General features: G+C 37.7%; 1 protein-coding gene across 1 annotated transcript; it reads right to left on the minus strand.

The window, feature by feature from the left end:
• Positions 1-284: 284 nt before the first annotated feature.
• On the minus strand, positions 285-13,422 carry MTFR2 (mitochondrial fission regulator 2). Its single transcript, XM_083350189.1, has 10 exons — positions 13,173-13,422; positions 12,110-12,328; positions 9,698-9,777; positions 8,753-8,875; positions 7,488-7,592; positions 6,106-6,224; positions 5,179-5,375; positions 4,180-4,483; positions 2,824-3,007; positions 285-535 (listed from the first exon to the last, which is right to left on the minus strand). The coding sequence occupies exons 3-10, from the start codon at positions 9,758-9,760 to the stop codon at positions 437-439; spliced, it is 1,194 nt and encodes a 397-aa protein (XP_083206315.1). The 5' UTR covers positions 9,761-9,777; positions 12,110-12,328; positions 13,173-13,422; the 3' UTR covers positions 285-436.
• Positions 13,423-16,015: the final 2,593 nt, after the last annotated feature.

Here is a 16,015-nt window from a genome sequence, read left to right on the forward strand (position 1 = left end):
ACCGGGCAACTGGCAGCCGCAGGAGACGGCTCAAAGAGCCGCATGCTGCTCCGGAGCCGCAGGTTGCCGACCTGTGAGTTAGGAAAACTTAAAATGACTCTTTCCATATATCAAGGAAGTAACATATCTTTTTAGGAAGGTGTCATTTTTTTAACAATATAGTATTTTTGTTTAAACTAGGTTAAAATGTAACTTTTCCCTCTATATTTTGTTTCCATAGTACTATCTTTTTACACATTTACTCACCTTTGCAACCAATATCATAAAACTGATAAAAAACCTGTAGATTTATAGCTGATAAAAAAATGCAATAAAAATTCATGTAAACACTCTGTTAGCACAATTCATAACAATTAGATTTATAAGTCTTTGTACAATGCAATCAAAGAAAAGAGTCCTAATAGTCATAGCTGGCTCCACAAGATCAACATCATGGCTACACATGAAGTTTTGATTTTGAAGATGATGAATTTATTAGTTCCTCGGTTTTGTTAAGTCTCCGCTCCATGCTTGGTTTCAAAATGCGATAGTCAACCTGTAATCAAAAACATTTTATTCTTAATTGTATTGCTTTTTCATTCAAGGTGACATACAAATTAAAATATATAAAATATAATAAATCTAAAGAATAAATAATTCATTTTTAAAAGTGGACAATATAATTAAAGTAAAAGAAAAACCTGTGCTAGCATTTTCAGCATGTATTGAAAAGAGAGTGGAAGCCAATGGAATTGGTGTGTGATTTATGTACTATTGTCAGCAATTGAGCTGTTATCTTATATTATTTACAGCTTCATTAGCAGAACCATGTAGGATCCACAATAGTGGTTTAAATGGGAGATGATTAAGGCAAAGATCATAGTAGAAAGATTTCCCTGAGTCTAGGAACAGTGCTACATGGGTACCAGCTAAAAGAGAGCAAAGGGTCACTTAACAGAGCATCAAATCTATAGCCTAAAAAGAACCATTGATGCAGAAGTTGTAAAACCATTTTTTTTTCAGAAGAGCTCAGTTCCTTTCAGAACAGGCAATATCTCTGGCCTATTAGTCTGTCTTCTGAGGAACACCTTCAATTGGCCTGACTGAATCTCAGCTTATTAAAGGTAAAGGTTCCCCTGCACATGTGTGCTAGTCGTTTCCAACTCTAGGGGCTGGTGCTCATCTCCGTTTCAAAGCCAAAGAGCCAGCGCTTGTCCGAGGACGTCTCCGTGGTCATGTGGCCGGCATGACTAGACGCCAGAGGCACACAGAACGCTGTTACCTTCCCACCGTAGTGGTCCCTATTTTTCTACTTGCATTTTTACGTGCTTTCGAACTGCTAGGTTGGCAGAAGCTGGGACGAGTAACAGGCACTCACTCTGCTATGCAGCACTCGGGATTATTACTTTACTTCAATTAATCACAGCTTTCATACAATGAGTGATAGCTGGTTATCACAAGCACTGTGATAGTGTCTAACCCTAGAAGTGTATATAATCTGAATGCCAAAAGGACAAAAGAAAGCTCTGAGGAACCACATGCCAACCACAATTATCAACAAAGAAATGGACTCAGCAGTGCCATCTTCTAAAAGTGCTCAGACAAATAGGATGAGAATCAATGCATAATATTGCTCTTAGATCCTGTATTGACCAAATGCCTTCCCATTCCAGCTCTCGTTTATCCACCAAAGCCAGTCATAAATTGAGTTGATGCAACTTATCACAGTAACAGTTGTCTATATTAAACAACCTGTGATAAAAAGCCTTTTAGAAAGGCATTTGTAATATGTATACAGGTAGTCCTCATTCAGCAACTATGGTGCTGTCACTCAATCATGTGATCACTATCAGTCAGCACTGGTGTCTACGCCTGACCTTCATTTTTCTTCCTTCCACCTCTTGCAGAACAGTGATTGGAGAGAAGAGATTACAAGAGACTAAGCAGGTACACAATGAGGATATACACTGAAAGCCAGGTGCTGATGCTGGCAGCCACTAACATGCTATGTAAATACCTCAGTGTATTCCGCTTTGTGTGTTTTATTCTCTTATAATCTCTTCCTTTCCAGTCTCTCCACTCTGCAAGGTATGGAAGGAAAGCAAGTGACTTCTATAGGCAACCTCTCCTGTGGCTGACCCATCCACTTACTCCCAACAGAGCAGAAAACACGGGGGACAGGATAAAAAGGCACGCAATTGGAAATACACCAAGCTGTTTGCACAGCACCCTTGGAGCTGCCAGCACAAGCGCATTGCTTTCAATATGTATTCTCCATTGTGTGCCTGCTTACTCAGTGCCAGGGTGAGCATTCCAAAGACCAGGGGAGTGGTTAGGAGCGAATAAAAGCTGAAGATGTGAAATGGAACAGTATTGTTACTTTGAGCTGGAAAGCACAGTTGAAGTTATGTGATTTTCCACATAGCAGCCACTTTGCTTAGCGAAAAAATTGGCGGTCCCAACTGTGGTCTCTAAATGAGGACTACCTGTATTAAACTTTAAAGAACATATGAAAAGCATCCATCATCAAGCATCACAGAAAAGACTAGAGACAGGGGAAAATACAAGTCTCCTATTCAGAGCACTGTGAGAAAGTAATACAATATTTACAATAATTCTAGATTCTGAACTACCATTCCAACTCATCTCTCAAGAGCTGTGAACCCTCCCATATATTCAATGTTTCATGGAATACAATAAGAATACAGTTCTAGCATTAAATCCTGTCTCTGGATATAATATTTATCTTGATTTTTTTCATCCCCGGAATATTTTTTCCTCTGTATGATTATGAATCTTATTCAAATGAAAAAAACTACTTTAAGAAAAGAATCATATCAATACCATTGGAGTATCTGGACTAGAAAATGGTGAAGCACCATAAGAACTGTTCTCTTTGTCAAATGAATCATCGTGACTGCTTTGTGATGCAAATTTCTCTTTAAGAGCTTCTGCTATTAAAGCTGCTGGATCCCACTGAGATTGCTTTATTTTATTTCTTTTGGGTAGAGGTGTACCTCCAGGAGATCTGGAGAAAGAAAAGCAGGACATTTGCAATTTCTAATGCAAGACATTGCTATTGAAAAAATCAAAACATGTATTCTATTTTCTAATCTGCTTTTGTTCTAATTTATTCAGCATCCTCCTTTCCAAAAGACCTTTGGTTGCCCTATGAACTGTAGCGATATTGTACATGTGGTTTTGCAGGCAGCTATACAGTAGTCACATTCTGATGTTTCAACTGTCCTCTGCTACTTTTTTTAACTCTATAGGTACTCCTAGTTTTACAACCCACAGCTGACCCCAGAATTTTGTTAATGAGTCATTGCAGTCGTGAGTTACTATGTGACTGGAGTTGATTTTACAATGGTTGTTAAGTGAATCACTTGTTTGTTCAACGAATCATGTGGCTGTTTATCCAAAACTAGCTTATCCAATAGGTGTTTTATGCTAGAAAATGGCAAAAGAAGTTACAAAAAGTGATTGTGTGATTGCAAGACACTGCCAGCAGTCATAAATGTAAGCTGGTTACCAAGTGCCCAATCCCGTGACCTCAAGGATGGTGCAGCAGTTGTAACTTCAAGGCCAGATTTTAAGTAACTTTTTTCAAGTCTGTAGTAACTTCAAACAACCATTAAGCAACCGGTCATAAATTAAGGACTATCTGTGCAGTTTAAAGGAAGAACTAAATTCCTAGCTCTTCCAAGTAAACCTATTCCGGAAAGGAATATTCTTTGCAAGACTGAAATTTATTGATTACTTTTATAAACTACGAAATCCCTAAGTAAGGGCTCTTGTCAATGTACAAGGACAATAGACAAGAACAAATTACAAAAATCAAAGGCATAAAAATGAAAGGCCCACAAACTAATGAAAGCATAGAACAGAATCAAGTTAAGCAAACCAAGCTGCAATGAAACCAGGGCAGAACTGTGGCCTAAACATCCTGGGGAAGCAGTCAGGGTGAGCACCAACTGCCATTCCTAAGGACCAGGACAGCTACTGAGAAGACAGTGGTGACACTGAGTTTCGGGCTCCATCACCCCTTTAAAGTGAAGCATTGTTTTTGTCTTGGTTAGACTGAAATATCTGGGCTGGTTCTCGTGGCAGAGTGCAGATAACTAAGAACCAAGCCATGTACAGTTTCATAAAGTGCAACAGCACTTTAAAAAAAAAGTACTTACATTTTCTTCAACTTACTTCTCAATAGCTCTGAGTTTAACATTATTTATATCCTTGAGAACATCCATCATATCAGGAATAACTTTAACCGTCTGATGTTCAACCTTGTCTTTAATCTTTTCAGTCTTTAACGCCCGACGTTGTTTAATAAGCTGAACTACCGAATTATGGGAATCAAGATCAGATTTTAACACAAACGAAGCTGGCAGCGGTGGAGGTGGAGGTATGACTAGGTTACAAAGAGAAGTAGGAGTTGGCGTAGAAAACATTCCCGGCTGCAGAAAACTATTAGGAGTGTTTGATAAAGTCCCAGTATCTGAACCTATTAAACAGTTGAAGAGAGAGGTAATATTAAAACAGGCAGCTGTAGCGTTGGTGGATAAATGAAAATACCAGATAGTGACCGCTTATTTTAGAACAGTACATCATTTGAAAACCAGAAAGCATAAGTAATCAGAAACAAGCTAATGAAATCAAAAGAGAGAAAAGCAAAACTACACGACACTGGTTCTGATACTAATTCATCACAAGGATCATTAGATCATTTTGATCTCATCTCTCACCCTGGGCTACATTTCTTTAACATTCTTATTAATAATAAAATACAAAATTTGAGAATTCTTTTTTTTTGCCATCTGTTTAAAAAAAATTTCCTCAGTTTCAAAAGAAATTTGTCAAGTGGCACATTGGACTCTTAAGAAACACATTCAAATCTTTCTTAAAAATAAGTAGAAATAAATGTGCATTTTTTTAGATTCAAGCTCAAAGTCCAATATCTCCCCTGCCCAGTAAGTTAATTAAATGTATTATGTTTAGAAAGAATCTGGGCTCATCTTCTCTTACTGTTGGTGGTAAAATGAGTAAATCTCAGGTGGAAACATAGCCTGAAGCAATTATAAGCAAAACAATTTTCTACATAAAAGTTGCCGTCAGATGGCAAATGAATGACTTAGTATCATTAGGAACAAGAGAAACACATAGAAACACATTCATTTGAGTCCGGATAGACAGACTTACGGGATTGATCATTTACTGCCCTGTCTGCCACCAAAATTGCAGCAATCTGTTTACGAAGATGTGCTAATTCATTTTCAAGAACGTGAATTTTTTGGAGTGCATCTTCACCCGCAACAGTTGTTTTTTCATTTTTTTCTTTGGGAGAAATTGGCAAAGCAAGTACAGATGGAGTGGCAACCCCTCTCCAGTTCTCAAATCTAGAAAATATCAGGATACCACTTGCGTAAATAAATGTAAGCATTCAAAAAGCCAAGACATTTGGGATAAAGTGAACTCACATGCCTAACAAGTGAACTGAAATGTTTACAACACAACCATATGTACAGAAGTAGCAATGAATTCAGAAGGGTTTACTCCGAACAACTGGCTAAAAATAGCACTCTGAACAGAAAAGTAAATGTATTTTTATAGCATCAGTGTTTATGTTATTTGCATTGCATTGGTTTTCCAAAATCCGCAAACTGATGACAATGTGCATAAAACAATTCCATTTAAAAATACTGATACTTAATCAATCAACAATAGGAGTTAATTATGATTTGCTATCTTATATTCCTTATAGCGCCGTAATTTTACAGGGTTAAGCTCTATGTCACTATTTTTAATTTCCTTAATTATAGCATATCGCTAGTCACTGACTGAATAAAGATAGTGATTCCATCAGAGAGAAACACAGATTAGGAGAATGTGCCGCTCTGAGTTGGATGGGGAAAGGGGGAAGATTGTTAGAGAAGCCACATCCTGGAATCCCTCAGGATAACTCTACGAGGGTAGAAGATCATAGTTTTAGCTTGGCAAGATTCTGTCCATTCGGTATAAGCAAATAAAATAAAATAAAATAAAATAATTGGAATTAACTGGATTAATTGGGTCACCTTTGGGCTTCCACCTGACAATACTTGAAAAAGTCTAGTTAGTTTTACTTGCCTGAATTTAGTGCATGGATTTCTGTCTTCCTCTACCATCCATAAGGCATCGGCAAGAGACGGTTGAACAGAATTAACGATGCTGTATTGTTCTTCTATAGATTTCACACTTTGGACCAGCTAAAGCATCATAAACACACTTTTTATATAAAACAATTCTTTTTCATTATTAGCTTTCTAGCAGTTGTCCAAAAGATGCATATTTGTTCTAATACCAACCCTTCTCAATAGAAAAGAAGCAATGAAGGAGCCTGCAGAATCCCAGTTTCATTAGAATGAACCATATTGGCTTGCACTGTGATATTGCAGTGCTTGCAGATACTAATTTAGGACTAGAATTACAGGGTAAGTAAAGCAGTTGTAAATCATGACATTACATGACAAGACCTCTTAGCGACAGAAACTCTGGCATCTCTGGTTACCATTGTTAAGCAAATCACCCCAAGTGCTTATGGAAAGGACATCATGTGGCCGCCATTTGTGACTTCCTGCCAGCTTTCCTTCTGAACTTGCCTGTAGAAATCTGGTAAATAAGGTCGCAAATGGGGAATCACATGACCACAGGACACTGCAATGTCATAATGGCAAGCTGGATGCTACAACCATTAGAAGTTCAAAAATGCATTCCAACGGCCACCAAATGAATGGTTGTTAAGCAAGAACCACCTGTTCTTTGTTATTTATACCCCTCCTCATTTCCCCTGCAAGTAGCTCTGATTAGTGTAAACAAAAGAATTAAGATATACTGTTTATTATTAGTATTATTTAATAATACTAATCCTTCAACAATTTTTAGATCTTTCAAAATTCTAATCATCCATTTTTAGGTAAGGAGCTAAAGTAAGTAAGATTTCCTATATAACTTTTAAAAATATTTAGGATACAATGACTAAAATCCTTATTAATCTCCCTCAGAATGAATACTAAGGTGATAATATATCGTTTTCCGATTCATTTTTAATAGTGACAGTTGCACCATTTTTCAGCTGAAGTATAAAAGCAGCAGCAGCACACAACAATATATATATTAGGTATTATAAATTTTAACAAATTGCATTCAAACATTATTCAAAGTAGCAAGGAGTTCATTCATTGTCTGAAATTCGGCTTTTGAAAGCTGCAATTAGTTATCTATTTTGATATTTGACTTATATATTCATAAGAAATCTAGGTGACTATGACATAGAAATTTAAATCTCTTTTACTTATTATTTTACAACGGCCACTGTTATTTAAAATGCATTTCTATTCATTCATGTGCAACTTTTTCCCAAATGATAAATGTATATGTTTTCTCTATTACTACATGCTATATGTAGCAATTTTGAAAAAATATAAATTAACAAGTTATTTAATTCTAAACTTTTCAAATAACTCATATACCTGAAAGTGAGGTCTTGAAAAAGGAATTGATGTAAGACATGCTCCCAATCTACGAACAAAACTTCGGGTAGGTCCGTATCTTTTTCCTTCTGAAACCCAGGATATCTATGGGTTGAAAAAAATGTTGAAGTTAAATGGAAACATTTTTAAATGAGAAAAAAAAAATCACATAAAAGTTAATTAACTATTTTAACTATATATCAACTAAACGTTGGTATATCTGATATGGCAGGGAAAATATGATTTACAATTATTTAATTAGTACAGGTAATTCTCAAACTTATAGCCACAATTGAGCTCAAAATTTATGTTGCTAAGTGAAACATTTGTTAAGTCAGCTTTGCCCCATTTTACGATCTTTCTTGCCACAGTTGTTAAGTGAATCACTGCAGCTGTTAAGTTAGAAACATGGTTAAGTGAATCTGCTTCTCCCCCCCCCCCTATTGACTTTGCTTGTGTCAACTCTACAACTAAACTGGCTGCAGCCATTTCCTTCATTCTAAGTTGCCACAGGATTGGAAAAGGGATGGAGGATTTCTACTAGCCTAAACATTTTATTGCCTGTGGGAACCAAGGTCATTTCTGTCAGTTAGACAGGGGCTAGAGCATTGTTAGAAAGCCCGCCAAACTCTTCTATTGGGGAATTGCACAGAACTGGGGTGGGAAGTTCAACTTTGTAATATTGTTGCTTTCTGAAGGGAATTTCAGGCTTGGTTTCACTTTTGACTGTGCCGATACTATGTAACCAATAAACTGTTCTTTGAGGAAATCTCAAGCCTTGGAATTCTGATTTATTTGGTCTTGTTTATCGGAACCTTGACAGCTTGTCAGGTCACAAAAGGTGATCACATGACCCCGGGATACTGCAACCATCATAAATGTAAGTCAATTGACAAGCATTTAAACTCTGATCACATGATCATGGGGATGCTACAATGGTATAAGTGTGAGAAAGTGGTCATAAGTCACCATTTTAGTGCCAATGTAACTTCAAACGGTCACTAAATGAACTGTTGTAAGTCAAGGGCTACCTGTATTTTTTTAAATTATTTAAAAAAATTAAATCTTGCTTTATAAAAGTTAGATTCAAGTTCTGCTTGCAAAAGACACTTTCATTCTGCGAAAGGTAACAGAAAGCCCTGCCAATGGAAAGGGATGGAAATTTATATATATGAAACAGAATGGATGCAATCAATACACAAATGTCTACATCTTTTAATATAACCTCTAGAAATAAAAGGGGGAAAAAGTATTGATGACCTCACCAAACAATTCCTGGAAATGATACATAATTCTTGGAAGTATCTTCTTGAAAAGGCATTTGAAGAAAGACGAGATCCAATCATACGAACAAGGCCATTGAGGTAAAATTTACACCTTTGCAAGGCCTGAATTGGGAGAAAAAAACAACAAAACAAGTGACTTAGCTCCAAATGGGAACTTCAGTTGGAACAATTTTTGTAACATTTGGGCTACCATATGCATGGGCTGCAAAAACACTTTAACAGATATATTATTTACAGTGGAGAGATATAAAAATTATAATTTGAAATTATTTATAGTAAAACACAGCAGGCAGCTGCTTCTAAGTAATGTAAATATATATATATATATATATACTAAAGGTTGTGATTTCTCACCACTTCTAGTTGTGTCATTTGCAGCATGATTAAAGTAAGTTTAGCTTCAGGAATATATGACACTCAGTTCAAGGCTATTAACAGCCAATCGACTTGAAAGGTAAACTTCAAATTCCATTCCATTTGCAGTACTAAACTATTGGGAATGGAACTTCTATCACTAAGCGAGGCAATTGTTAAGTGAAACATGCTGAATTTTAGCTTCTTTTTTTTTTGCTGCAGTCATTAAGGGAATTGGCTTCCCCCATTGACCTTGCCTTTCAAAAGCTAAAGAAAGTTGCAAATGGAGATCACATGAACTTGGGACACTGCAACCCTCATAAATACATGCCAAGCGCACGCATCCTTTTCATGGGGACACTTCGATGGTTAAGTGCAAGGAGTGGTTGTAAGTACTTTTCAACGCCGTTGGAACTTTGAACAAATGGTTTTAAGTCAAGAACTACCTGTATAGAGATAGGCTGAAATTCTCAGAAGACAAGAGAAAGAGAAGTGGTATGGAACTGTAGACCCTTTAATATAAAAAAAATCATGCAAAACCATATTTGTTTTTCAGATGTATCTGCTTACCAGTTCCGGGACCACGCCATAATATTCCAGCAATTGCCGTAAGAGATTCAATAGCAGAGACATTTTAAAAACAGTGTAATCTGTTAAGACAACCACAAATTAAAATTGATGAACATGCCAAAAGAGTCCAGTAACTATTTACTTTAGCTGCAAGAAAAAAAATACATTTAGATTCATGCCAGTACCCAATTTATAAACATAATGCAAATCAGCTTGTGATATTCAATTGTGAACAACAGAAAGTAATGCTAGGAAAAGAAGCCTGATTTAGTTACAAAAAATTAGCTTGCCTACATACTATATGTGTGCATTCTCCTATATAGTTTAACACATATAAACAAACAAACAAACAAACAAACCATATTTCTTAATCTTTTTCAAAATGTTTGTGACAGAATCATGAGATACTTACTTAGAGGGGAAAAAATCATGCAGTGGAAAAAATGGATGGGAACCAATGGGAAACGATTCTAGAAATCACAAGAATCTTTCTCTTGAATTTTCCAGTGCAATATATACATTTATTGGTCAGGACAAAGGTTGACTATGGTTTAAAGTGAAAACTCACTTTTCTCACACGAGGGAAAATCGCAAAACCTTCCTTGTCATTCTGCCTATGCTGAAATGAAACTTATGAATTATGTTTGGATTATTCAAGCTGTCCATCTCTGGATGCAAGATGGCTGGTTTGGAAAGATGCTTTGATCCAAGTACCAGTCTCTTAGGTTCATCTTCTCAATATTATAAACAGTAACAGCTTTAGGTATTCTTGCATGTGTACAAGCTACGATCTTGTATAAGTTCAGAGCGCCATTTACCTAAATGCCAGATATCAACATACCATTAAAATAATTTATAAATTATTTACATGGATGACTTTACCATATTAGTTTTTAATTCTAATCACCTTGTTGATATTTTGTATTTTATGCACAAAACAATGTCAGAATTTTACTTGTGAGGTTAACAAAGTAAAAATTCAGAGTCATTTAGTGAGCATTCAAAATTACAATGGCACTGAAAAAAGTGACATGACCATTTTTCAGTTACAACCTTTGTAGCATCCCCATGATCATGTGATCAAAATTCAGATGCTTTGGCAGCTGGTTCATATTTATGATGATCATGCTGTGTCCCTAGGTCACGTGATCACCTTCTGCCACCTTCTGACAAGCAAAGTCAATGGGAAAGCCATATTCATTTAACATTTAACAGGTTACTAACTTATCAACTGCAATGATTCACTTAATGACTGTAGTGAGAAAGGTCATAAAATGAGGCAAAACTTATCAGCTGAGGCAAGAAAGGCTGTAAAAATGGACAAAACACTTAAATGTCTCACTTAATAACAGAAATTTTGGGCTCAATTGTGATTGTAAGTCGAAGACTATCTGTATTACTAATTCTTTGCTGCTATTTGGAGGTTATTCAGATTTTTACATCCCAGATCTGATAGTACCAAACATATCTGAATTAGAAGTTTGGCATTTGATCCTTTCACAAACATACAATACCATTTTTGTTCTCTATATAACATTTATCGTTTTTCTTAAATTGATATGGAAAATATCAGGTTTACAAAATTAAAAAAACACACCATTTATTTAAAGTGTTTATATACTTCTTTAAATACGTCTAACGTTTATGCAAAAATGTTTTACAATAAACGTCTTCCGTCTCCTACCAAAACCGCACTACCTCACAAGGTCCCTTAGCAATCAAATTAGAAAAAAAGACTTAAACGTGACTCCAACAAGAGTTTTAAATTCCAGTTCTTAACTCGACATGGTAAACATCGAAATACATTGGTATATACTTCCGATGTGAACAAAAAAAAATGAGAAAGCGCATTCTGAAAAGGCAGACAAAATGTGAACATAGGCTGGTTTGGCATTACGCCGTTCGCAGTAATACGGCCACTCCCGAAGCAGTTTTGAACGGGGATTTAAGAACCGTTCTTCACATAAGGCTAACTGGTTCCTGGATTTGACCAGTGGGAGTGCTTTTTTTATATAATTCACTTTACAGCCACATGCGGATAAAACAGGGGTCTTCAAACTTGGCCCTTTTATGACTTGTGGACTTCAACTCCCAGAATTCCTCAGCCAGCAAAGCTGGCTGAGGAATTCTGGGAGTTGAAGTCCACAAGTCATAAAAGGGCCAAGTTTGAAGACCCCTGGGATAAAACAAACAGAAGCTGGGCGAGGGAGCAAGCGGGCCAAGACGCGAGCCATCCGGACCCACCGTGGACGGAAGCGGGGGAGGGGGGCTTCAGAGCTGCCAGCCGGTCGAAGAACTGCGGAACACTGACGAAGCCCACCAAGCAGCGGCGCGACCCCTTTCGCTAGGACCCCCTTCGCGAGCGCCTCGCGGGACTCCCCCTCTTCCCTTCCTTCCCCTCCAGCTCTTTACCAAATGTAACTACGGGAAAGCGGCGAGAGAAGGTACCGGGCGCGCGAAGCTTTCCCCTCCGCGACAATCAAAAGTTGGCACCCCTTTTCTTGATTGGTGCGATTGGGAGCGCGAGTGAATCAAGCGTAGCCAATCAGGCGGGAGCAGGGAAACAGCTGACGCTCAAACCAATGGCAGAGCTTGTTTTTTTTTCTTTTTTTTTGGTTCATAGATCTATGCCTGAGAGAGTTAAAATAAGAATGGATATTTGGAGGAAAAGGAAAGTATCTGGAATTAAGCACGCTCGCAGGAGTTCCCGTCATTTACGATGCAGAAGCGAAAGCTGAATTATTATTTTTCCCCCCAAAACTGGGGAGAAAGTCGGCTTCTAAATAAGAATGTGCCGCAGGGGTCTTCAAACTTGGCCCTTTTATGACTTGTGGACTTCAACTCCCAGAATTCCTCAGCCAGCGTGCCTGGCTGAGGAATTCTGGGAGTTGAAGTCCACAAGTCATAAAAGGGCCAAGTTTGAAGACCCCTGATGTGCCGTATCTATTGCTCCGGCTTTGCGGAAGGCACTGACTTTGAGATCAGTGCCGGCCACTTCTTCCGCTGCACCCGTTGAACCGCCTTTGCTCCCTCTCCCCAACTAACTTAAGCCAACCTCCTTCGAGGATCAAACGTTTTCTTGTTTTCCTGTTTCTGACGTCAACGAGGTCGTGAGCAAGGCCGACGTGCAACTGAATTCATTGATCCCCGGAAAGGAAAAGAAAAAAAAAAACCCGGCTTTGGTACGCGTGCGGGCTGCGACCTTTACTCACACGTTGCTTCTACTGCTAATAAGCTTATTGTCGGTTTATTTACCTTGACTGCAAGACTATACCAAGTTTAGATAAACTTTCTCACTGAACGTTTCGATATGCACCGCTAGCAATCGCACTGGTTGTCTTTTTCATCTGAAGTAAAATTTAGTCTATATTTTTTTGCCACTACAAAAATACATTTTAAGGTCCGTTATTGTTTATTGGCTGAACGAAGTTATTTGCTGATAGCACTCTTTAAATGAAGCCGAGCATTAACCTACCGAATTTTCTGGAAACATTACGAAAGTAGTCTTGCGCAAGTATTTTCTTCTGGGTATTTTTCTTCTGGGTATTTTTCCACGTTGTATGAGCTGCTCCGTTCATTGCTGTATTTATATTGTCCGTCCGTCCGTCCCCAGAGCACGGACCTTACACTTAGAATTAGAGCCGATTTGAACTCCCTAAATATGGCACTATAAAAAACACGCAATCTTTTTGTCGTCAAATACAGCATATTGTTCGCTGGCTTAATGTGCCTAACTCCCGCTTATGTGACTGCTTGGCAGACAGTACTAGTTCATCATTTCCCGTTTTTGCATTTTACCCAGCCCTTTATTTTAGGGTCAAAACAAATTTAAGACAACCCCTTTCCAGATACTAGTACTAACACAATTACTCTTCTGTATTTTTCGCTGTGGATTAGATTGGGTTTTACCTAACTTTGCTAGGCAATATAAGCCCATCTATTCTTCTATGTGTTTTTTACTATTTTGTGTAGTTTTCCCCCCTGCTCATTAAAACAAACTATAACAAATAAACAAAAACCTTTTACAGCACTTGCTCTGAAGGTTGGATGAAGAACAAACCAAGTCTCAACCCTAGCAAAACTGGTTGTGGATATTTGAGATTCCTAGTGCGAATTCTTCCATCTTTGTCCCTCAATGCTAGATAGGCAGCTGGCAGCTGTGTTCGGGAGGGTCTTTCACACTAATCTTGTTCACCAGTTGCGTCCTTTCTTCGACTGGGAGACCCTTCTTATTGCAATGCACTGTAAAAGGAGTTGCTTTGATAATCATTTGGAAGATACCAATGATTCCACAGCTGCATGAGAAGTAATGGGCAGGTTGTACCATACCCATGGACACCCCTGCTTCATGAACTACACAGTTCCACTTTGCTTCGGAGTACAATTTAAGAAACCATCACTGTTAAAGCCCTCTGTGGCATAGAGCAGGGGTGTCAAACTCGCAACGTCACATGACTTGTCACAACATATCACAACTTTTTTTCCATTGCCGGCAATGGGGGGGGGCGCAGTTTGGGCATGACGCATCTGGCCGGCAGTTTGGCACCCCTGGCATAGAGCATAGCTAATTAAGGGACATCTGTGCCTTATGGTTTCTGCCCACCCTATAACATCTGATACAGTTGGCTACTTCTAGATTCATCAGTTACAGGAGGTGGACCTTCTGTGTATCCCCCCACTTCAAGATTCATATGATTCCACCTTATCAGCCTTTAAAATAGTACATTTAAAAACATCTCAAGGTTCCCCCTTCCGTTATATATTTAAGATGGACAGTATTTAATATTTATTTGTTATGTACATATGTGTATATAGTATGGTTAGGTGTGCATCATGTATGTGTTCCACTTTGAGAGCAGGCAACTAATTTTCATTTTTGATGTGTGCTGTTGTGCCCACAGTAAAAAAAATGACAATAAATCTTATCTTATTACACTTCCTCAGGCTTTAGGGTTGCAGTTAGTCAGGGTAATGGGGGTGGTAGTTTATCCATTATTGGTGGAGAGAATTGGTTGTTGAACCATTTAAACTGCATTATCCTCTTTTTTAATATATATATATGTTAACCTGTACAAAATTGTTGGGGCTGGACAACCTAGAAATCTTTATTAAAAATAAATCAAATTGTAAAAAATTAACTGTTTTAACAGTAATGAAGATTGACTGAGTTTACATAGTGTAATAAACCAATTAGTTTCAGGTTATGTGTAAACCCAATTATGGTGTTCAGTAAAGTTTACTTTTTAGCTTAATGTTGTGAACCAGGTCACGATAAAAGAAATCATGGATTACCACCCAACCATCAATAACACACTCCTATTAACCTATGCCATTTATGAGAACTAAACTTTTTAGTAAATTTTAATCCCAAGGATTTTGATTTATGTTAGTAACCAAATAGCTAGAAAGGGATTCCAAGCTGAGGTATGGGGAAAAAATTGTTTCGAACCATTTTGAACACAAGATATTACAAAAAAAAATCTTATGATGAAACTCTTCCAAAAGGCTTGAGAAACGCTGTTTTATGTTTGAAGCAATTTAAACCCAAATGCTGCATGCATCCATAATCCAAAGACTTTAGTGGTGAACTAAAATTATTCAGGACAACAGAATACTTCATCAGCTAACTATTCTGTCACTTGATACAAATTAACTTATCTCTTAACACTCATGCATGCTAATAGCTACAAAGAAAAATCAAAAAGGAGGCAGCACCCTCAATGAGTGTGTTTGCAAAACAATTCCAATTAATTTATAAAAATGATTACACTTAAAAAAACCTTACAAACAAGCCAAATTTTGCAACATTACGTTGATAGTAATTTTTATCAAATATCTTTGTAGCACAAAATTGATAATTCTTTTCCCTAGTCTGTCGATTGTAAGTACATATGTATATTTAAAGTCACAAGGAGAGAAAACTTTGGGGGGCTTGGGAAACATCGGGAATTTGGATAACGTGAGGGGGGGGGAGAAAGAGGCCTAAAAGAATTGCAGTGGTAGGCCAATGACAAGCTATCTATTTCCAGGAAGACAAATTACCTCTCAGTTGCTCTTCACCAGCTTGATGGGACTTTTGGGAGGCTGAAAAGAATTGCTGCAAACAAATGTTACGCACTGAGCTCTACAAATATGCATCCACACACCAACTCATCCCTCCAACTGAGGTGGGGCAGAAAGTCCATTGGGCACCAAGGAAGTGATAAGACATTTTGACGTCTGCAAGTAACATTGCAATCCATTTAGCCCTGTCTAGTTTGCAATCTAGTTTCATTTGTGATTTCATGTGGCCATTACAGTGGCATGGGGGGAGCTACT

This window comes from Vipera ursinii (assembly GCF_947247035.1).
Source record: "Vipera ursinii genome assembly, chromosome: 1".
Lineage (NCBI taxonomy): Eukaryota > Metazoa > Chordata > Lepidosauria > Squamata > Viperidae > Vipera > Vipera ursinii.